The sequence below is a fragment of the Emydura macquarii genome, unplaced genomic scaffold (assembly GCF_026122565.2).
Source record: "Emydura macquarii macquarii isolate MOO-44397 ecotype Brisbane River unplaced genomic scaffold, CSIRO-AGI_Emac_v2 contig_1253, whole genome shotgun sequence".
Taxonomy (NCBI): domain Eukaryota; kingdom Metazoa; phylum Chordata; order Testudines; family Chelidae; genus Emydura; species Emydura macquarii.
This window is the reverse complement of record NW_027131390.1, coordinates 68,135,315-68,160,518: the sequence shown is the minus strand read 5'-3', so window position 1 is coordinate 68,160,518 and position 25,204 is coordinate 68,135,315. Positions and strand designations below refer to the sequence as shown.

Below are 25,204 nucleotides of genomic sequence, written 5' to 3'. Positions count from 1 at the left end.
GGAAGAATGCAGAAGGAGGAGGAAGAAATAGCAAGAGAAGATGCTTACTTGGTCACCACCAATCTGTTTTTCCTCATGCTTTCTACTCCCGGTTTCTCCCTCTCTGGTTCCCCTTTCTTTCCTGTCTGTTTTTTTGACTTTTTGTTCACTGCTTGACTGATTGTTTTGGCACAATGCTTTGGCAGCAGCTAAAAAAGGATGGAAAAAAATCTTAGCAGCTATTAAATTCAAAATAAAGTTACGGTTCAGGTGGAGTTTTCATCACAAAGAAGTGCCCAATTTATACGTTGTTTAGCTGAGTATACAACTCCGGTTTAGGAAAGTTCTCCACCCCATGCTCATTCACTTTCAAGATATGAACAAAAGAAACTCTCGTTAATTAGGAATACAGCTATGAAAATGATCTCAGAGTGGCTAAACACTTGGAGAAATAAACAGAAGAGAATAAATGCCAGACAGTAATTTGAGAATATATAAAAAAAACTGTGTGTATTTATATAGAGACGTTGGCAAATAATTCATTTTGGTTCACCAGCAATTCTGAAAAAAATTTAAAAATTCAGGTTGGGTCAAACAAAATGAAAGTTAAAAACATTTCAGTGAATCAGAAAGTCAACAAAAAATTCATTTCTGTTCAACAAAATATTTTGTTCAACCTGGGCTACATTCCCAAACAGCAAAATGAGGAAGTGGTGATGATGGTGCCACATCCCTTATAATCTATAGTCCAGTGCTTAGGGCACTCACTGGGAGATACCCAGGTTAATTCCCCCTTCTGCGTGATGTATAGAAGGACTCTGAATTTGGGTCTCAGCTTTCAGGAGAGTGAGCCTAAATCCCAGAAAAAGTATGGTTTTGTCTGTCAAATTTGTGAGCAGTTTTGAGTTAAACTGTACTTTTCGGTGAATAAATTTTAGTCAAAAAAATTTCACCCAGCTCTATTTGAATAGAGATGTGCACACAACCACAAGTTTCTTGATGGCCTCTGTAGATTTCTCAGCTGTATTATGAACTATCAATCCAGGTTAAATAAACAGCAGGTGGTACACATATACATATAATGAAGTGAATTTTCAAGACCGCACAGGACTGTGGAAAATTTTAGTTTACAACTGAACTGCAATATAGCATAATTCAACACCAAAGATTAGATGTTTGCTTTCATGTTATTTCTCACCATCACCAAAACTCTCTTCACCATTAGCACTGGCCTTCCCTTTCCCACATTAGGCACCTCTTCCTAATCAAATCTTTGACCAAATAATCTCTACTGTTTTTCTATATTTCCCAAATATAGCCCATCATCAAAATTACTTGCCAAATTCTGATCTTCCCAATCTTAGAGCACCCTCCTTTCCCAATCAACAAAGCACCAGCCTGACAACCCTTCCATACCTAAACCTGTCCCTGATCCTGACCCCCTAACCCTGTATTACACACAAAACCTGCAATATTGGTCTGAATTCTGATCAGTTACTCAAAGCTTAAACTGCTACCCATTCAAAGATGTGTTACCAGTCAAGTTTTTGGAAGGAATGGAGTGAGATGGTGTTAATGTCAATTATGCTATTATTTCCAGTTCTTAATCTTGATTTTTCAAAACACATTCCTTTTCATTTCTTATTGCCTCCCAAAGCTCCAACGTTGATCCCCATCTTCGGAAAGCTTCGCTACAATTTTTTACTCATTAACACTTCCTCCTCTTCACCATCAACACAATGAACAAAGACCACACAACAGCCCTTAAGCAACACCAATCCTACTGTGATAGTGTAAGTCCTCTTTTACATAAAACATGTTATAAATAGCACTGCTGAGTGCATAACAAACGTTATTAGAGTTGAACCAAAAGAATTTTGATGTCAGTTTAATCATAGTGATCTAATTTAATACTTAAGCATAATCATAGCTTAAAAATTAGTATTTATGGCAGATATTAATGTTTATTTAAAAGCAACAGTTACAGTGCAAATGGAATTAAACCACAAGCTTCTCACAACTGTCTCAAATGAATAAAACCTTCATAACAAAATTAATTCTCACCTGGTCACTCAATGTACATTGTTCCGTGCAAATATCTGTTATAAGATTTCGAGCCTGCTTGGCCATTTCATCCAAGAACATATTACACAAGGAAAGACTGCGATCGCCAATATGATGTCGCTATCAAAAGAGAAAATAGAAAAATAGGTTTTCCAAATTTCTGCCAATCCTACAACATACCTGCAACAAATCTATGTACTGCAGATAGGAGAGAGAGCACTAAATTCCTGGCCTTTTATCTTAGAAACTTATATAACTTGAACTAAGGGAGATATTCCCTAGCTGTTGCAATAGTAGCAAGACTAGGGTAGTGAGTCTCATGTACGTACCTAGACATGCATGCGTACATTCAGCCATTGTAAAAACATTACATATTGATGCACTACAAAACAGTTACTTTGAGTGTGGTTAAAAAAGGAGACTGGTCAAAGATTCTCCATATCCCCTTCCTCTCATCCCAAAGCCCTCCTCCCCCCACCCCCCCAAAAAACACCCCAAAGTTAGATAAAGTGTTTTTAATTTAAATTAAATTTAAATGTTAGCATCTCCTTAAACAAAAGGTTGAATATTACGAGTCAGAACACAAAAATCTCAGGCAAACATTTTCACAGGGCATGAAGAAAGCAGGGAAAAAACCTGAGCAACTTCCTGGACTTGTCATCTCTTTTTTTCCCCCATTTTGCTACTTTTTGCTCAGATCTAACAGCAAAGAGGTTTTGAGGTTTTTTTAAAAAACATTAATTTTATTCTAAGCATTTTGAGAACTGTGCAAATTACTAGAAAATTCAGTGACTGATGGAAAACAAACCATGTCTGGTCAATTAGAGCTGAAAAATAAATCAAGAGTAACTGACATATAAGATATACTAGAAGAAAAAAACTGTGACAAGCTTTACTCTGATACTTCCTCTGGTAAATAGATTCTTCTCTCTGAATGATCAATACTGTTGAAGCAAGGAGAGAAGACACCCAATTAAAATACTCTGTGATCATGTGTTTAAAATATAGCCATTACTTAAAGTTGGCTGGGTCACATGTTTACAGCCAAACACCCGCAATTATCTCTCTATGAAAGAGGTGAACTGGTGGCTAGGAAGCATTATAAAATGTGTTTAAATAAATTGTCTAATCCCCAAAATCTGTTAAAAATAAATGAATTTCTAGCATGGGGAATGATGGATCCAACATTTATCTGCAATATCACATGTTCAGAGCTGAAAGTTACTATCAAAATTCAGGCATATAGAAACACTTCATGTAATCAACTGATATTTTTCTTCACAGTTACATATATCAATAGTTGCTGAAAATGGAGAGCAGCTCCCAATGTTGCTATTGCCAGTGCAGCTGCACGGCTGTGGGTATTTTTTGTCAACATTCCCAAAGTGCAGAGGAAACTTCAATCTGCGTGCTCCTGCCCCTTCTTCATACGTCAAAGCAGCATATCTGTTTGCTCCTTCCATTATTATTTGCAGGTCACCTTTAAGTGAAAAGCCTCAGAAGCACTGCAGTCTAATGGATTAATCAAGGATATGCACATTAGAAATCCTTAGTTCTTATGTGGTTCTGACACAGATTTGCTGGGTATCCTTGGGAAAGGCACTCTCTCCTTCCCTCATTTATAATATGTGGATGAAATATTAATCTACTTTATCGTAGTGTTCAGAGGCCTAACTAAATAATATTTGTAAAGTTAACAATGCCAGCTCTGTGCTTCTTACTTTAGGTCATATGACCTGTTAGATTGTTGGGGAAGTAGGGAGTGAACTACGACTTCCATAGCATTTGTTCGGTTCAGTAAACTTTTACAGTCCTTACAAGTTAGGAATACAGTAAAGGACTTCACAGAGGCTTCAACATTTGAGACAGTTGCATATTAAATCAGAACGATTGTACACTCCAAGCACATTTTAAACCATACATCAAACAAAAAATTTGCTGCACGTCTAAAGAAACTCACAATATTCACAACTTTAAAACTAGTGAACCAATTCACCCCCTTCCCTCGGCTTCAGAGCTCGAACCGCAGCCCAAGTCTCCACAGCTATTTTTAGCACTGTAGCACAACTCCAAGTCTGTAGACCCGAGATCTCTGCTTTTTTGCTGTGGGATCCTGATTGCTGCGTAAACATATGCTTTGTTTCTCTCATGCTACTGAACAGGTCCACCATGCAGCTCTGTTGTACATAGTTTGTCGGGATTCAGCATATTTGATTTTTGCTCAGCACAGCTATAGAATTATGCCTCAATGAAAAATCTCTTTCACAACTCATGTTTACTTTGTAACACTTACAGGACCATTCATTATACAGTATAATAAAGATTAATTTTTTCAAATACGTAATTGTGACCAAATTACACAATTCATGCACTAAATTAAAGCTGTGTGTTAGCTGTCGCAACATTTTCTGGCTATAGCTAAATTTACAGTAACTACTGTAAAGTAGATCTTAGCTACTGAATCTCTTTATTGTTACTATAAATTGTTCTGAAAGACACTTCTTGTCTTGAATGGAAATTTTCCTGGAAACTTTTTTTGTGGTTCTCTAATATAAATAAAGTTTGCAGCTGTTTAAAGCTTAGTGGAGAGAGAGGAAAGAATGGTATAGATATATATTGGGAGAGGTAGTTTAATGTTTAAATAAGGAAAATCCAAACCATTAATATTTCAATAAATCTTTTTTATTCATTTAAGTATTTTCAGATTAGTCTTGCGTAGTGCTAAGGAATACTTCTTCTGGCACCAAACAAAGAGAACCAGATTCATCCCTGGTGTAATTCCAAAGTCAATGACGTTACACCAAGTTGATTGAAGGATATAAAGTGGAACCCCATTTATCTGATCTAATTCAGACCCAGGCCATATCAGATAATAAAAAAATAGGATAATCAGAAGAATGGGCAGGGAACCACTGCCCTGGACTGACAGCTCAAGCCCCACCGCCCAGTTAATATGGAAAGTCGGACAATGGAGGCTTGGATAAATTGTGTTCCACTATATTTCATTACAGTATGAAAATGTAAAGAATTCTGTGAAAATAATGCTTGCTTTAACCAAGGCTCAGTTTATTTAAGCAGCCTTCTTCATTTGCTTTTCGTTATAATTCTATCCAAAGGTAGGTCGAAGTGTAATGAACGCTTGCATAATACTATCGTTCAGAGTCAGTACCTTACACATATCATTCAGATAAATGATGTTATAATTTATAACATAAGGCACATAGAGACATCAGCTTCTTGTTTCCTTTTTCATGATATAGATACAAGTTTTTAAAATTTTTACAAACCATAAGAACAGTCTTTACATTTTAACTGGACAGATGGCTGCAATTAGCATCCATAACCAGATACACACGATATACAATACAGGAACTAAACAGATTAACCCACTCTCACTTCAGTCCATTCCCTTCTCCACAAATCAAAAACTATTTTTAGATGAATATATAACTTTACATTTTTTCCCCCAAAACTGAAGTTATTTAAGGGAACTTTACAAAAGCTGATAGGGCACTGGACTAATAGGGGAGACCTGGGTATTACTCCAAGTGCCATCATTAACTCACTGAGTAACCCCAGGAAAGTCATTTAACCTCTGTGCCTTACCCTCTTCTTTGAATAATGCTTATATACCTTGGTAAAACAGATCAAGATCTATGAGTGAAGGGCTAACAACTGCTAATTATTAATAAGCCAACATGTGATCAGCAGCAGTAATATTTTGTTTTACTCCTACTCAGTCTGAATTTGTATAAACTAATGTAATGGTAGAATGGATGTATCATTTCAGTGATGCACCAGTGCTGTGTAGTTTTTAAGTGGTAATTAGCTGAAAATATTTTAAATAAGGCAGTATAGTTCATTAAAATCTCATAAGAACATTTGCATAAAGCATTTAGAAATTACCTCTTCTGGACACAGCTCATGGGTGCAGCTCATAAAGTGAGTGCAAAGCAGCGGGAATGCAATTGAATACCTCGACTGAGAGGGCAGCTCCAAACACTGCTGAAACATCTTCTCAAAAGCACGACTATAAAAACTGTTTAGAAACAAAAGTTAAAATTTAGTATTATGTAGTATGACAGCTACATTTCAGCAAATAAATACTGTAAACATTGCCAGAGGCTGTAATGCTGTCTTCAGTTACTCAGATTAACTCTAATGATTACGGTTAGATTTCTAACAAACATACAGTAGTTCATCTTGCTTTTAATATGAACACAACCTAAGGTCAACTGTATAATTGCCTTAGTGACCTCTGCAATCCCATAATCCATTTTGCACTTCTACCTCAATTCTATCATTTAGAATTAATTTGGTATCAAGGTATTTCTGAAAAATCTAAAAGATTTTCTTATTTCTCCCTAAGATATAATCTTGCAAAACAAACAGGCAGAAGGACACAGGATAAAGGAACATTTTGTACAAAATTCATATTATAATAATATATATATATAAGTTAAAGTCTTTTCATATTCTTCAAAATAAACAAGTCAGCTGATCAAGGTTTGGTTCTGGTGTTCACTATCTCATCTGATCCCTGAGGTGCTGGCTGCATATAGCTCTATAAACAAGAGTTTCTGTCTACTCATACATTGTAGCCAGCCATATAAGTATTTCACTCCCAAAAGGAAAAATGCAAGAATGTATGTGTGGGAGTGTTTTGATTTTTTGTTTGCCCATTGGGCTCTCCACATCTTAGTCATGTTGGGTTTGCACCTCAGAACAAATCCTAGTAGATGCTTTTCAAAATAAAAAAATGGTGTTCTACTTTGCGAAGAGATTATGGAAAAATGACACCTTATTGAAAAGATCTATTTCCTATGCACACTGAGTCATACCTGATTTCTTTATTAACAAGTTCGTTTTCAATTGCTTTTTCTGCATAAATTCTGCAGAATAAACAGAGCTAAAAGAGAGGGAAGTTGGATTATATTGCCTCTTGACCAATCAGTTAAACCAATACAAAACTCAAAGGCAAATGAGCTGCACAGATAACAGAAACGTTAATTTGGTTAATGGGCTTAAATTTTAACTGAATTAAAGCCTGTATGACATACGAGACTCTGCATTAATATCACATTTGAAGCCACAACCAGTAAATGTTTCAAAGCTCTATATGAGCAAGTGAGATCTGGGGTAAAATTTTGACTCCATTGAAGTCAATGGTAAATCCTTTCTTTTACTTCAATGGAAGCAGGATTTCATTCACAGGATTTACTAGGATTGATTTTATAATAGCTCTCAATCAGAAATGAAAGCTCAGATTAATTCTGAATCTGAGATCAATTGCCAGGAGAAGGTATAATAATTTAAATATCAGAAAAGGCGAGAGGGTACTCTTTATTAAAGGAAGTAAGTATTACCTACAGCTATCTTTGCATGCTCAGCTGCCAGCTAAGAAAGCAGCCCTGAAGATCTTATCACACTGGCCTAAATGTGAGAGCGCCAAGTACATGTAAAGGGTTTATAGCAACAGCCAGCAGTGTGATGTTATGGGTTGAGCACCAGCAGCTATTTCATTCATAGATTCATACATTATAAGGCCAGAAAAGACCATTGTGGTCATCGAGTCTGATCTCTAATATGAACACACATCATAAGTCTTCCTTGATTTAATTTTTGTTTCAACTAAAGCAGGGGTGGCCAACCAGTCAGAGACGAAGAGCCAAAAATAGCTATAGATACCGCAAAGAGCCAATTCGTGCTGATCCGTCAATTTCGGCAGCAGCTTGTCAGTTTCACTTTGGCGCCCCATACAATGCGCAGAGCAAAGAGCCGCATTTGTATGAGCAAAGAGCCGCATGCGGCTCGCGAGCTGCGGGTTGGCCACCCCTGAACTAGAGCATTTTTTTAGAAAAACATCCAATCTAAATGGATGAAAATTTCACTACAACCTATGGCATGCTGTTCCACTGGTTAGTTACCTCCACTGCTAAAAAACACTGTGCTGTATTTCCATTCTCAGTTTGCCTAGCTTCAATTTCCAGCCACTGGAATTTGTTGTATCTTTGTCTACTAGATTGAAAAGCACTCTATTATCAAAATTCTTTTCCCAGTCTAGGGTCTTACAAACTATAATCAAACCACACCTTAGCTTTCTCTTTGATGAACTAAACATATTGAGTTCCTTGAGTATCACTATAGGGCATGTTTTCCAGTCCTTCAATCATTCTCATGGTTCTTCTCTGAATCTTTCCCAGCATCCTGCTTGAAGTATGGACAGCAGAATGGGACACAGTATTCCAACAGTGGTGACACTAGTGCCAAATAGAGGCAATTTAATCTCTACTTCTACTCAGCATTCCGCTGTTTGTACATCCAAGGGTCATAGTACACAGTAATCCTTCTGGCCACAGCACTGTACTGGGAAATCATGTTCAGCTGATTATCCACCACAGTCCCCAATCCACCGAGTCCTTTTTCACAATCACTGTTTCCCAGGATACAATCCCCCATCCTGTAAGCATGGCCTACACTCTTTGTTCCTAAACGTACAACCTTACATTTGACCATACTGAAACACATATTGCTTGCTTATGCCCAGTTTATCAAGTAATCTAGATAACTCTGTATCAGTGACATCTTCTCTTCATTTAAAACTCCTTAAATGTCATCTGAAAATGATTTTATGTTTTCTCCCAGGTCATAGATGAAAATACTAAATAGTGCAGGGTCCAAGAAGTGATACTTGAGAGACCCCATTAGAAATATCTGTTCGAGGATTCCCTATTACAATTACATTTTGAGACCTATCAACTATCGGTTTTTAATTTATTTAAATGTGGCATGTTTATTTGGTAATCAACCATAGTACCCTCTTACATCATATCCATCAAAATTGCCATAACTTTCCCCACTGACCATAGACTAGACTAAAAATTATTTTATTTCTACCACGGAGATTCTTATTTAAGCTTTTTTGTCCCATTAATGTAGGCATGTTCCATCAAATAAAATGTCCTTTTTCATAAAGTGAAATGCATATCATATGCACAAATGCATATCATCATCCTAATTTGGGTCAATGTATTAAACTAACAAAAGGGAATGGTGAAAAGAGAACAAATAAGAGTTCATTTAGCACAAAATCAAGATGTCAAGAACAAAATTAATCAGTGTACAGGAAAAGAAGAAATTTTATACACCATTGCTAGGAGTTTTGGTAATAAACTAGAGGAATTGTTCATTTATGAGCATAAAATCAACCAAGTTAATATTACTGAAAACTGGAGGAAAGATTTGCAAGACTGGAATGTTAAAAATAAATTATTATAACCTATTTAGGAAGGACCGAGTGGGCAAAAGGGGAGGGAAGTAGCGTTGTCAAAAATGGCATTACCTGTTTCTGAGTTACCGAGTGGGGAACATGATAACAGTTTTCAGGTACATAAAAGGTTTTTTACAAGGAAGAGGGAGAAAAATTGTTCTCATTAACTTCTGAGGATAGGCCAAGAGGCAATGGGCTTAAATTGCAGCAAGAGCAGTTTAGGTTAGACATTAGAAAAAACTTCCTGTCAGGGTAGTTAAACACTGGAATAAATTGCTTAGGGAGGTGGTGGAATCTCCATCATTGGAGATTTTTAAGAGCAGGCTGGATAGACAACTGTCAGGGATGGTCCAGCTAATGCTTGGTCCTGCCTGGAGTACAGGGGACTGGATTAGAAGACCTCTCTACATCCCTTCCAGCCCTAGAGTCTATGATTCTATGGTGGATAATCAGCTGAATAAAAGCTCCCAATGCAATCCTATCACTAGAAGGAGTACTGTGTATGACCCTTGGATGCATAAACAGGGTAATACTGAGTAGGACTAGAAAGGTTATATTACCTGTTTGGCACTGTGCAACTTCTACTATAATACTATGTCCAGTTCCAAAGTACACAATTTAAGAAGTATGTTGAAAAACTGGACAGGATTCAGAGAAGAGTCATGAAGAATGATTAAAGGATTGGAAACCATGTTTGATAGTGATTCACTCAGTGATACATTGTCTACAATGCAAGTTAAGATGAGATTGCAGCAAAGGCAACAATAGTATTGTACACATAGCAGCATGGACTAGCTTCCCAAGTACAAGCCTGCTGGGGAGCCTGGCTTCATATGCTGGTTGCTAGCATGTGCTTCCATGTCTACACTGCTATTGTTTCCCATGCTAGCTAGATTAAGCTAACACAAGTATGTCTACTCATGTTACAATCACACCTCCACCTGCAGTGCAGACATACCCTCAACAATCTCAATCTGTTTAGTTTATGAAAGACAATATTAAAAGATTACTTGATTAAAGTCGTCAAGTACTTACATGGGAAATGGAAATTTGATAATAAAGGGCTTTATAATCTAGCAGACAAAGGTACAAGGTCCAATGGCTGAAAGCTGAAGATGGATAAATACTGACTAGAAATAAGGCACATATTTTTGGCAATGGAACAACTTATCACTGGTTGTACTGGATTCTCCATAATTGGATATTTTAAAATGGGGATTAGATGATTTTCTCAAAGATACACTCTAGCTCAAGCACAACTATTAGGCTTGAAACAGAGATAAATTCACAGAGTCCTATGGCCTGTGCTATACAGGAGGTCAGAATAGAAAATGACTTATGATTCCTTCTGGCCTTAAAAATCTATAAATTATTTCTAATGTAACTTTTGATTGAACCAAAGTTATTTCAACTTCAGTGCCAATTCTAGTCACTTAGGCTTTTTTTTTTTTTTTTTTTTTTTTTTTTTGGGGGGGGAGGAGGAGAGGGGAAGTAAGGGGAATACAAAAATAAATGTTGATCTCTCTATTTCTGATTAAAACACTGCTAAAAAAAGCATTTCTGAATGACATGTAAGATTTGAAACACCAGTCCAAGTCCAAGTTTTGGACATTTTATAAAATATATTCTTTACCAGACGCTTGATTCCAGACTGATTTTATCATAGAGACAGAGAGAGAGAGAGAGAAATCATGCCTTAAGTTTTCCCCTTCTCTTGTGCACCACACCCCAGATTTGCTCCGTTTATGTCCCTTTCCCCTGTGGACCTGGTAGGTAAAATTGCGTCCTGAAGTTGAAATTGTCAGGGTATGATTGAAAATGGTTTGCAATCTTCTACTTGACTCCCATAATGCAGAAGCAAGCTCTATTGCTCAATTAAACTAAAGTGAAATATAATTTGCAATCTGTAGCTGGTGAATAGTCTTTTTCCAACGTCCATACTACTGTTTTGAGAAAAGGATTTTGTTTTTAAATATTATAAAGTATTATGGGGATATATACAGATTATTTTAGGAGGGAAGGGTATTTTTATTTTTGCTGACACTGGCTAATGAATTTTGTATAGTTAAATATATGAACGTGGATCCTAGTTTTCCATAATAAAACCCCCAAAATTCTCCACTAAAAAAACCCATGAATATCGGCATTTTTCCATAATTAAAATGATACACTGAACTTTAGTTTTCCTAACCACAATATATATAGGTATCACTTGAACACAATGTTCTATTGATAAATTGGAACCCAGTTTATCTGATCTAATTGGGACTTGGGCCAGATCAGATAATCAAAAATTTGGATAATCTGGAGAGCTTCAAACCTGGGCAAAAGGGCTCGGGTTGTCACACCCAGTTCAGTTAATACAGAGAGCTGGATAATGAAGGCTTAGATAAACTGGGTTCTTCTGTTTGTTTTTAATTTTTCACAATATGTAAAAACTGAAGAGTCTCTGTAAAAATGCAAATTCCATGTTTTTCTGTGGCAAACTGATTTCTAGAAATCCTGTTTATTAGCCATGATCCTTATGATAAACACATTGCAAATCTATAAATAAGTAAATAAAAAGCAGTTATCGCCTGATTATCAGCTTTGTTTGAGAAACTTGCACATTGAAGGGCAAACTCCAGATCAGCTAGGCAAATGATGGATAATCATGGGGACTGCTGTTGCCTTTTGAATGAATCAAGGCATACGTTCGCTACATGGATTTTTAATAAGGAACACACAAAAAGGCACTGATGGATAGTCACTGTAAGCACCACTGGTTCAAAACCAGGAACTATTATGCACTTTCCCATTGCAAGATCTTCCTGGATGATTTGCTATTAAAAACTGCTATGTAAGAGGCTTAAAACAACTGAAGTTATAAAGACAGAGCTTCTAGAGTCAGATTAATGACATACCAAAATATAGAAAGGTCTGATGTTTCCACCAACATCTCCACCAAGGAATCTACCATTTTTGTGTGGAAAATAATTGTGTTCATCATCTTTCCAAGTTCTCTGTGGTCTGCAAGGCTAAGTGAAGCCTTAGACACACTGGTGTAGGCCTGTAGAACATAATAGCATAACAGAATAAGGACAGTAATTTAATAATGTTAAGATTCTTATATCTATAATTAACTCAGTCACATAACACAGAAATGTAGTTGTATCTAAGTTATTAATGCTTCTTTAAACTACTCTTTAGCCCAAATTAATTTTAAAGAGTGGTTGAACCACGCATATGACCCATGCTTTTTAAAAATATCAAAGCTTGGAGTAAACCCCCATCTTCATCCCCCAACTTTTTTTTTTTTTTTAATTTAGAACCCACAGCACTTTATTATCAAATTTCCGTATTAAGATCTTGCCATCATTTCCTTTTTGAAGGCATGGTATGACAGCAATCCAGGGGTAAGTTTCTGGACCAAAGCAAATCTGACCAAAGCAGAGCACAGTGTGTTCCAGCGTAGCCGTTGCTGAGATACTTTTTGCTAAGAGATGCTCACCTTTCCCTTCCCTGCTTCCTCCCTTAACAAGTCAGATTTTTTTTAGGATTTTTTGGGAGAGGAGAGTGTAAATGTGAGAAGGTATCAAGTCATGCAGGAAACAGAGCATGGGCCAAGAAGTATGGAAAGTGTGTGTGCATGGAAACCATCAGTGAACTGGAGATAGGGGTGAGATTATTGCATGGCCAATTGGTTCAAGATAGGCTTTGTCTTTATTGGGGAGAAAAAAAAAAAGCATGTGTGTTGTGCGGGGAGGAGGGAGGATTAGAGCGTCATAGCTAATGTGCATTAGCTATACCACAGTACATTCCCAGTGGACATAAGACATTGATGGTCGCTCATTCCAATGTGAATTGGAGTAGAAGTGATTGTAGTGACTGGAACCTAGCTTTGGGCAGATTTTTTCCCCCCACTCCCGTGATCTGGAGTTGATCCAGGTTTCTGTGAACTCTATCCATCTGCAATAGTGTGAGTGAATTTCTCCTAGTTTATTAGGAGGTTCACCCAGATTTACAGGGATACAGCACATTCAAGGCTCATTGCTGCCTCCTGTTGTGATCTGCCTCTGATCAACCAGTTATCCAAGTATGGGTGGACATGGATGTTTTGCCTTTGCAGATATACCCCTACCACTGTGAGGCACTTCCATGAAGCCCTTCAGTGCTGTGAAGAATCTGAGAGGCAATACCTTATACCAGTAATGATTTGACCTTACCATGAACCTCAAGTACTCCAAGTAAGCTGAGTGGACAGTGATGTGGAAGCATGCATCCTCCAAGCAGATTTTCACTAATCAGTCTTTAATATGAAAGGATAGAATGATGAAGGCAACCGTTACTATCCTGAATCTGAGGTGACGTATATTTCTTCAGTTTCCTGAGACCTAGGATAGGACGAAGACTTGCCGCCTTCTTAGGAATAAGGAACTAACAGAAGTAAAAACTTATCCTGTATTATTCTGAATAGGAGCTGTAGAAGAGGATGCAAAAGCATTGCACTTTTTGTCAGACTTGTGAGAAGGGTCCCTGAAGAGGGATTGAAAAGGGAGGTGAGTAGCAGAGAGGGTGTGCAAGTGGATGGGATAACTAGGTGAGGACATCCAACACGCATTTGTCTGAGGTGATATTGGACCTAGCCTGATGGAATGGGGCAAGGTAGATCCTGAAGACAGTTATATTTGGCAAACAATCCTGATACTTTGCCACCCAGAGCTGCAGTGAGGCAGATGTGTAAACTTTACACCTGAAAACCCCTACCTTTTTGGCTTCCTTGTCCTTTGGCAGCCTTTTTAACATTTGTGATTTCTCATGCTGCTGCTACTACTGAAGAGCCTGGGTTTGGGAGGGAGTAAAACTACTAAAAATGTTCAGGGGCATCAGGTAATGCTTCTCCCACCTGCATGGATGTGGGCTGAATGGTGGCTGGGGTTTGTCAGAGGCTCTTGGCTAGCTCCAGTAACCTCTGATTAATGGGGAGAGTGATCCTGGCTGGGGTGATGTGGCCAGAATGTTGAAGTGCTTGCCGATAGGATCTCACCTATATGACTGTGATGCAAGATAGGAGGTCAGGAAAATCCTTAAAATAGTCAATCGACGGGGCAGGGGTTGGTGTAACTATCTCAGTGGATGATGAGAATGATTCCTTTGGTGGACATCAGAAGTGTTGCTGTTAATTCTTCTACTACCAGCTCCTAGATGCCAACATCTGGCTCTGGTCTCAGCAGCCTAGGTAGCGATGCCACTGGTGACCCTGATCTCCTCTTCTTCCAGGAGCTACAGGAAAGGTATCTGCTATGGATCACCAGTACAGCCACAATGGCTTGCTACATAGGTACTGGCCCAGTTGTGGATGGTTAGCCCATTGCCATGAACCTCTGTTGGGTCAGTGTCTTGTGAGATTTCTGGTATCAGCTCTAGATAAAAGCGGGGGTATCCCTACTCAACATGGAGATGGCAACGTGGTCCACGGATGGTGACGAACAGTAGTACTTGTCCAACAGCATTGCCATGTGCTAATATTCTAGAGCTGGTTGTGGTGCTGGGCACTGGCCCTGTCTCAAACATTCCCAGAGTGGATTTAGGAGGCTCCATGAGGGATTATTTTAAGCCTGTAAATCGACATGGTTGTCTTTGCAGGGCCACTGCCAGATTGCCCAGCATCGCTCCCCCTTGGGAGAAGAGTTGGACTCCTCATCTCTGGAGGGGTGCTGTCTCTTCTCTTTCTGAGACGATGATCCCCACTGTTTGCAGCCATGTCTGCACTTACTGGTTTCACTCTTATGTGGGAGTACCAGTGCTGGCTCCAGTAATGAAACTGGAGGTGCCATGGTCACCAGTGTTGAGGCTGGTTTCATGTTAGTTGGCCACGTGCTAATAAGGATAATGGATCCACTGTAATGACTGGTGCTGATAAGCTAGGAGCAAAGGTGGCCGGATCAACATGGAGAGTGCTGATATTGACCAAATTCTCATTGTGCTTTCCTGTCACTGATTGACCCTGAAATCTACTTGAGAAAGAACTCACTGAAGATGGCTCTGCTTGTTCTCTGGATGTGGTAGTCTCTTCTGGGTCCAAGGTGATGTGCATCGACTGGTCACATAGATGCAATTTTCAGCCGGGTGTCCTTACAAATTCTGGCAGAGAAGGATGTGCACACTGCACACTTATCAGGGATGTGACTTTGCCCCCAAACACAATTAGGGTGAATTGATCTAATCAAAGCAATTTAAATAACTGATTTTAATGAGCAAGACTTGATTTAAACATTCTATTTTAATCATGTTTAATTTCTATATTTTTAGTTATTTACTTACAGAAAGATTGAGTCTTATTAGTTGGGAACCATTAAAACATGTTGATATGCAACTCAATATAGCCTTCACATTAAAATTGTTAATTCTTTTTGCTAACCAGGAGGATACACTATAGCTACACACGTTTATATATGCGACTGCATAGTAACTTACATTTATTCAGATTCTTAAATTTTTGTATATTTTATGAGGTTAGAAAATGATGAATGATACCTTTATTTACTAGATTGATATTTTATTTGTGATTTGCATCAAGCTCTATTTGAATGGTAATTCAAATTCAATTACATTGTACAAAAACAGCATTTTAATGTTTTTAATTAAATACAACTATTTTAAAAGTGCTGGATATATAAGAAAAAAGTTTATCAAAACCTGTTTTACATTTAAAATGGATTGATTGAAGTATAATTAATTAACTGAACCAATTGTTTCTGGTCAGGTCTTTCAAGATTTTAGAACTAGTAAATCTAAGCCTCTCACACCTAGTTTTTATGCTTATGGAAGAAGAAAACAAGCTTTCCTACTTATTCAACTAACTCTGGTATCTCAACTATGAACAAAAAAGTCATTGAACTCAATTAGCTGAACAAACTGAAATAAAGAAAATATTCACCTGCAGAAGAGGATGTCAAAAGTTAGTTTCCCTCTTCAACAAGCTTTGGTTCCAGGTGCTTCGCCAGTGACTGCCACCATTTCAGTTGTTTGACCTTTCCTTAAAACTTGGCAGCAAACAAGCTTAATATTATTTCTTGGATATAATTCAAATGATTGAATAGATTATAGTAAAAGACTGTCAACTTCAAATTTAATTTTAAATAGGTTTATTTTTTAAAATATATCTGCATTTAATTTAAAATTTAAAATTCATTTTTAATAAATTTTTATTCACCCTGAACCAGAAAAAATCACCAACTACGGCTATCACTTCTTGGGATGAGCCTGTTAAACACCCTGTTGGCTTGCAGTCTGCCATGTTGGTAGGCCCAAGACATCTATCCCTTCTATAAATACTGGGGCTGAATGAAAGGAGTGGGTTTAGGGAGGGGCAGAGTAAATGGGGGGGGGGGGGGGAAGGAATTTCCAAATGAAACATGAGGGTGAAGATAGACTTTCCTTACCAAATGATTTGGAAACTGATGAACTTGAAGCTCCATAGGAGTAGCAGGTCAGATGTTTGCTGGATTTTGTCTAATTGCCGCAGGTGATAAGAAGGTACTAAGCGAGTGCTGCAGTCAAATCGCCCTTTATGCCTTTGCACAAAACACAGGGTGCACGCACAGCCCTAACGGATACTGCAATTCAAAAAAGCCCACCTTGCACACGCGCACCTACAGTGGGATCCACGCTGTCATGACTGGTTCATCCAGCCACGGTGAGAATGGGAATGAAGAGAATGGGAATGAAAGAAAAACCAAGAATCTCTCTCTCCTATTAATTATACATGTTCTCTTGCAGATGGTAGGGGAGGAGCAGCTATGGGGAACTGCTGGACTCAAAGCTGCCAACAGTCCATGCCTGAAGAGGTTCAAAGATTCAGAGAGGCTCAACCTCACTCCCTGTAGTACTCAATGCATGGAGGCAAGCCAGCAACTACCTGGCCTGACAGACTGTGAAGACCATGTCTTACAAGTGATAAGAATCTGAACAATTCCCATTTGAATTGCTTATTAGTAGAAGAGAGAACATCTCAGTCAAAACAGTGTCTCAGCTTAGTCTTTGGACAGTGTTTGCTCAGCTCCCTGAAAGCTGCTCTTTCCAGATGTCATTAGCATATTATCTGCCTTCAATCAAGAAGTGGAGGTAGGAGCTACAAATGGGACAGTGGATCAAAGCATTGTTACCAAGACTGGTCTGTGCTGAATGAGTCCCTGCCCTGAAGAAATTACAATCTAAAGGCAGGAGTGAAAATGACAGTACAAACACACAGAATGCTTCATGGCATAATAGTAAAAGTTTTTGGAAGAACAGAAAGAAGAACCCAGCCATACATTTCACTGCAAGGTCACACCAGGTGCATGTGGTACTATGAGGTGAGGAGACAGTGTGAAATCAGCATGGAAGCTTGATGAATCATGGGGGGGTGGGGGGGAGGGGAGAGGACATGCAGGAGGAGATGGAAGCAGAAATGTAAGGAGGGGTGGAGATATGATGAGCTTTGAAGGAGCAGAGAAACAGATTGACTCTGCAAAGACTGAAGAATGTGGAAGACCTAGCAAGAGATGCAGGACAGGATGATTATTAAATAAATCTTAACAGTTTTAAACTCCAATTAGGATTTTACTGTAAATTTCCCCTTTTTAAAAAAGCATAGGTGGGACAAATAGGGACCCAAGACAAGGCTTGTTTATCCAAAATTCAGCCTGATAATTTTTCTCTAGATGTTGTGTCTATCAAATTATTGACATATCATTTTTAAACAAATGCTCCATTTCACTCCTTAAAAACAGAAAGACACATTAGCAGGATAGTACTCGTGAATAGTCCTGTTACAACAAATCAGTGATTGATGGAAGGAAAACAAATTGGTAGCAAAAAGACTTCAGTTTTGTGCCTAAATGGTAGTTATAACCACAGAGTTTATTTTTAAAAAGGTTTAAAAGTTTTGAAAAATATCACGTACTGTCCTTTTTAACATGCTAGAGTGATATTCTGGCACTACTGAAGTCAATGGCAGAATTCCCATGAAGGTCAATGAGGCCAGGATTTCAACCTATATGTTTTATGGGAAATTTGACAGGCAGATTTTTCCTCAAGCCACAACATATCTAGCCACCATACCCAACAAAATCTCTTTAATCCCCCTTTTCTGCTTTCCATTTTAACTCTATAAATTCAGTCTAATCCTAGTACAGTAAAATAAACTGTAAATCATGCTTTGTACTCTCTATTGTTATGAAGTACACAAAGATTGCTCTAATTAAGATGAGAGAACTATTTTTCAGTTTGCTTAGCTGGTGCAGCTCACAGCACTTTTTGAATCGTATGCCATGTGCTGTGTGTATTTTCACAGCAATAGGAGAGATAGACACTGTAAAATGTAGAAAAAATGATTAAATAAAAATTGCCAAGAAAATTCAGGAACAGGTGTAGTAACAATCTTAACTTTTTTTTTAACTAATAGATTTTAAGTTGCAGTGATCCCTTTAGAATGGACAATACTGTAGTTATCCTCTTTTTTCCAAACTGGCAAAGGTATGTTACGCAGCAGGATTTACAATATGCCTTATGAAATGTATGCATTTACAGAGTAGTACTGAAAAAATAAAATGCAGGAACTATTTGTCAATTAATGGCTGACAAGTTATTAGGACTTATATTAGCTTCCATTTATATTTAAAAATAAATGGTACCCTTCCAATTAAGTTACTGCAGGGTAAAAGCCTGGTATGTAATGAAATTCAGCTTTATGCTTAACTTTAATAATGAAATTGGTTTCTTCCCCCCAATAACCCAATTTTTGCTGAAAAATATTTTTTAAAATAGACATTTTCTTATTTCTCTCATAACAAAGATAGTTCATTTGAGGATCTGATACCTCAGATTTGGCTGTATTTTTCTGATGAGGGTAGAGAAGGGTTTTTATAAAAGAATATAGTTTCTATTCATTAAGGCTATTACTGTTCTCTGTTGAAAAGACGTTCCAGTTCTTTTTAAAACGAATATTGTGCTGCAGCTTCCTGCAACTACCAAAGCATCATCTAGTCACAATAAGAACATGTTATTATGCTACTGTTGCAGATGTTACTTGTGACTGAGGCAATCTAAAAATTTCAGTTACATTATATCTGTAGCCAAAGATTTCCTGGGTCCAAATCCAAAAAGATCTTTGAGCATGTGTTTTATTTGTGAAAAACAGTTACATGAAAAGGGAGACCATGTTTTTCCAATCTCGTCTTTACAGTTTCTTTGCACAGCTGAAGAAAACCAGGCTCTTTACACTATCTTAAAAATACTTTCCCAGAAAATTGACTGGCCTGTCACTTGACAATCTGCAATTTTGCTCTGAAAAGCTTTCTTGAGTATCTTTTGCTATAAAACATTCAAGAACAGTGGGGTTGGAGTATTCCTCTCAATATTTGGAAGACTGAAATGATTTTGTTAAAAACCCATGTCTATGACATTCTACCCATCTAAATGTTCTGCCATTTCAACTTTACATTTTTTTTTTAAACTTTGCAATGTGATGCTTAAATGCCACATTTCAGGGGGAAGAAAGCTCTGCCCATGCAAAGTTTGTATTTCAGTTTACATTTGTAAAAATACTTTGGGGTTTACTACAATTAACAGTGTCATAAAAGACGGTTAAAGTACAGCTGTGCATTGGCAAGTGACTATGTAGAACAGCAGTCAGATTTGATTCCCTATGTGCATTCAGAATTGCATCTACTTACCCTTCAAACAAATGTTTTACTTATTTTTCACTCCTGCTAGCACTGCAGAGCCAATATTACTGTAACTGAGAGTGCTGTATTCTATTCTGGTTCATGCACCAGATTTGTTAACTAAGTTCTTTCTAATGGTAGGGCTAAATTTTGCCATCAGTTACATCTATGCAGCCTCATGTAAGAGGAAAGTTGTACAAGTATAAATAAGGTCACAACTTAACTTGAAGAATCTGTATTACTGGGGACAATGCAAGAGCCAGAAAGAACACAACTTTCAGATCCAGAGTTGAATTTCTAGTATTTACATTTTGAGGGGGGAGGGAAGGGAAGTGTGAGTGTTTCTAAACTAAAGAACCACTGAAACAAATACAAAATATTATGATGACATGTTTATAGTCATTTTTCAGAGCACAACCACACTTTAAGCTTCCCTTATATTATATTGATGTGAAAATCAGTAAGACAACACTAGATATGTCATTTAGACTGATTATCTCAAATGCAATCTGCCAGTTTTCAATGACCAATCCAACAGAATATAATGCAGTTATATACACTGGTATCTTGTTAATATTGCTGGCCACACTATACCATGACTGAAGTATTTGGACACTTGAGCATTTAATTTTTAATTCTTAGTTAAAACCCAAGCTTTTCTCTCTGATCTGTAATAAATTCAAAGCTAGAGCAGACATTTCCTGCCTGGAAGAGGTCTACTCCATTTGTGAAGCACTGGAATTTACAGAGCTCCATGACTAAATAACATTTGTCTATCTAATCTCATGAAAATGGATTTTAAAATCTATATCACTATATAAAGTCAACTTAAGGTGATCATACCTAAACATGATTCCAATGTAAAGCAACAGTTTTATCACATAGAAATACATTGCATTATTTTCCTCACACTAAAAAAATAAGTGTATACATTCCTTTCGTTGAATAAGGTAACAGTGTACTGTGTGGTGTGTTCAGGTGTCAGTGTACTGTATTGTGTTCAGTATATTTGATTTCTTAACAGTATTAGGTATTTACAAAGATATGCACAGAAAATATAAAAACAATCCATTGACATATTTTGTTTTAATTTTGGTTTTATCTACTTAAGTTTTATTTATACAACTCTGTATTGAGTTGTCCTCCTTTCATAAATCTGCCACTCATTTGCAAGATAAACACAGTTAAACAGGCAGTAAGAGGTCATTTTAAACCACAAATGTTCCTTATAATGTATGTGCAAAGGTACATATATTTAAAGTTTACCTGCAATCTAAACCAATCCAATCTCATTCCTCTGAAGTCAAACACTTCCCCATCTTCAACTGCATCAGAAAAAAAATACAATGTGTAAAATAAAATACTGGAAAAGTAAAAATGAACACAAAAATTCAGATGTTTTTCTAAGGACTCCACAACATTAGTATCAAGGCTCTTAATGATCACTTTCTTTAGGAGAATAAGATTAGATTTGTTCTCATAATTTACTAATAACTATTCCAACCCAGCATATATGATCATGCTAATAAAATTGCCTTTGAGTGGATAGAGCATTTATTTGGATGAGTTATATGAATAACACTCGCTGTAAATGAAAAAGTAGAACTACTGCAAGAAAAAACACAAGTTTTGTCAAAGCTACAGTGATAAAGGCTTGTGTGTCTATTCTAAGACTGGTAAACCTATGGTAAGGACCATATAACTGCTTTTTTAGACTTATTCTTCACACTCCTAGAGGTGAAGTTGCCTCTCAGGAAATGGACTCCGGTCCCGAGAGTAAGAAAAGCAATAATACAATATACTGTAATCCCAAATTGTGTGCACCGACAATGCAACTAAAGATTAAACTGAACGAGTCCCTTAGGTTAGCAACATGCCTACCAGAAGTTAGGGTATTTATTGTAGTCTAATCTGACATACAAAAACATGCTATTGCCCTAACAAGCCCACTGGGCAATAAAAGTGGCTCTTTGCCCACTGATTACAAATGGAGGACAAAGTAATTTTTAATATTCTCAAAGCTCTATTATCCCATCCCATCATTTTTCTTCCTTCTCTTCCACTTAATCACTTTGATGCTGTGTTGTGGCATTCCAAATTCTGTTCACTGAAACCAGTGAAACACCTTGACATGATATATGTGCAGCAGTAATGAAAGTGCATTTTGCCTGATGTGTTTCACTTCTGCTTAAGATTTCAGGTACATTCTTTCCCATTTGCAGCTGTGTGTTAGCAACAGCAATGTGAAACATACTTGAATATTGATTTCTGAAAAATCAGAGATCAAGATTCCTTCCAGTAAATTTTTCTTGGATGAATGTGCACTGATGTATCAAGTAGATAGGGTTATACAAGACAACAGGAAGCAAACAGGAGTAAAGGAAGTAGAATGAAGAGAAGCAGCCACCATATAGAATGGGATTAAGAGAAAATATTCTCATTTTATCCAAATTGCTTGCTACAACTGATCCTAAAACACCAGAAGGCCTGAGCATCAAGGTAATTGAAACTTCGAGCTTCAGCTGGCTTTTGTTTGAGTTCTTCATCTGAACAGACTTACCTTGTTTCACACTCAGTGAAGTCATAGTGTTTACAAAGGATGACATAATGATGGATTCATCTTCAGGGCACACTGAAAGATTCTAAGACAACAATGGAAACAACCATGTTACCACAATAATTTCTAACTTGTTGGCTACACAGAAAATACCAAGAATAATCAAGTCCACGAATTTGGTAAATACACACCACCCAGAGTGAATGGTTTTTTTTTTTTAAAAAAAAAAAACACCAACAACTTTAAGAACAAGAAAGCAAAATCTCTAGAGGCAGCTTTAACTTAGAAGAGTGGTACAAGTGGTTCTGGAACCAATAAACTTTTTCCAAGCTGTCCTGAGCCAGTGATGAGGAAAAAAATTACAAACCCTATGGAGCTGCAAATGGATTTAAGCAATGTGCACTGTTATCCTGAGTATTCTAGATAAACTCTCCAGTCTAGTCATTCATGCAATAACAACGACACATTCTTCTGTTCATAGTATTTTGCTGACCTAGACGGCCACCTTATCTGTCTGCACAGAAAAGTTAGACCAGGCAAGCTGCAAGACAGACTACTGAACACATGAACATCCCACTAGCTTACCATCTCGCTTCCCACTAAACCCCACTTCAGCTATGATTTCAACATCTAATAGTTCATGAACCAATAGCTAGATATCAATGATGTATATAATTTGAAAGATGAGATATGAAGTTTTCAGACAATATAGAAAGTATTGTTTCACAGAGTTAGTAGTTCTTGTAAACACAAAGATAATATTGTAATGGAAGACTACAAAAGCAAAATAGTACTTTTATACAATTCTGACTAGGGTCAATATTCTTGGCTTTTCTCCCAGCAGTGGAGTTTCAAAAGATCCTGGATCCCATCATTTATCACCTCAACCTATCACTGTGTTTTTGGTAATGGTCAAGGACTAAATGTAGTTAGCCCCAGGACTCAAACTATTATTATGTTCATTTCCTCACTTCAATTTGACCCTCATGGTTCACCTTAATGTACATTTGTACAAAAGTCATTTACTGTGTCTGGGAAATCATCTCTGAAGGGACACGGATGCCAAATTCAGAAAAATGTAAATTTATACCATCACTCCAGAGAGCATGTAGTAGCGAAGAAACAAAAATAAGAGTACAACTTTTATAGTTACAACTTCTCCAGATAATAGATAAGGTTGATCTGATGGTAGGTGGAAAATATATAAGCAGCAAAAAGCAGGTATTTAATTGTTATAACCAATTCTTTCATTCCAAATCAGTAATTCCAAGTATTTACATAGGTTTAAATAGCAAAATATAAAAAAAAAATTAAATGTAAACTGTGTGTAAATACACAAGTTCCATAATTAAATAATTAAAAGTATCAAGTTCAATAATTAAAAGAGAACTTACAACACACTCAACATAACTATTTTAAATCTACAATATAATACACACTGAATAACAGTCTAATTAAATAGTAAAAGAACTCATGCTGACTGAAGTACAGATTAGCAAAATGTGAGCTCCATCTAGTGGTCACACAAAAGTAAAGACTAAATAAATTATACATCACCATTCCATACGTTTGTCATCCTTGAAAAAAATGATTTGGCTAATGTTGAATTAATCATACTAACTTCCAATTCCATTGGGCTTTAAAGAAAACAATTTTCACAGGATACCAGTTCCAGTCCTGTCAAGTTATTTTCCATAAACTCAAAACTTGTCTGCTTTGCCTGTTGCTTTTGAAATAACATCTGCTGAATGTTATCATGTTTAACAATATCCAAAAGAGACAGGATCCTGGCCTTCCCAGAATCAGTAAATGAAGTCTGATGGTGAGTTCTGTTACTTTGCCCATATCCCTGGCAATGATGAGTGAAAATCGCTTTCCAAAAATATGCACAGGCATGCTCTTATACAAGTTGCATGTTCTTGCCCCCTTGCCAAACAATTATGCTAATCAGCAGCTTCCTTGATCTGTGAGTTTTGAGCCATCCATGCTTTACCACCAGTCAGGGTCAGTGGTATTTTAGGTATAGTTACTCTGAGAAAACAAATGGAAGTTTCTCATGCCCTCTCTGCCCTACTAGCCTGTCCCAAGAAGGCAAAGGTGGTAGCAATGGTGACTACATGCAGGAGATAGGACACTAGTGGAGAACCTCATCTCAAGTCAGTTACATGTACTTCCAACAAACTCCTTTTGAGCAGACAGGAGGACTTGAGGCATCTGCCTTGAAGCACTGAACCCCTGTTTCTACCCTTTCCAGAGCCAGTGCTGACACTTTACTTGGGATGTGACATGATGTGCCCAGGCTCCGTGATATGAAATGTGGAGAAACCTTCAACCTAACAGGAAATGAGCACTATCACATGCATGACAGTGGATGAGAACCAGATCTACCTCAGACAGTAAGGCATTATCGGCATCTTGGAACATACATTTCTCCTCACATTAGCCAGGCTTCTTATCATCTATGAAACAGTGCGAGGTGTAAGTAAGAGTCCTTCCCCTATGAAATAGCAAAGATAGCCATGGATATTAATGTCCACCTCCATAGTACAAGGGATTGTCTCTCGTGTAAAAAACCAGCAACTCAGTAGGCAGAAGTATTGCCAAGAGGTCCATATATTAAGGTGGCCCCAACCACGCCCAAGACAC

General features: G+C 37.4%; 1 protein-coding gene across 4 annotated transcripts in view; it reads right to left on the bottom strand.

Moving 5' to 3' along the window:
* Positions 1-25,204, bottom strand: part of NCKAP1 (NCK associated protein 1) — a 116,632-nt gene that overhangs the window by 29,441 nt on the left and 61,987 nt on the right. For all 4 annotated transcript variants that reach the window (XM_067549077.1, XM_067549078.1, XM_067549079.1 and 1 more), the window contains 6 exons: positions 22,562-22,643; positions 21,268-21,326; positions 12,217-12,362; positions 5,950-6,082; positions 2,044-2,163; positions 49-188 (listed from right to left, as the gene is read on the bottom strand). In XM_067549077.1, the coding sequence (XP_067405178.1) occupies positions 49-188; positions 2,044-2,163; positions 5,950-6,082; positions 12,217-12,362; positions 21,268-21,326; positions 22,562-22,643 (680 nt within the window). The remainder of the gene's footprint in view (positions 1-48; positions 189-2,043; positions 2,164-5,949; positions 6,083-12,216; positions 12,363-21,267; positions 21,327-22,561; positions 22,644-25,204) is intronic.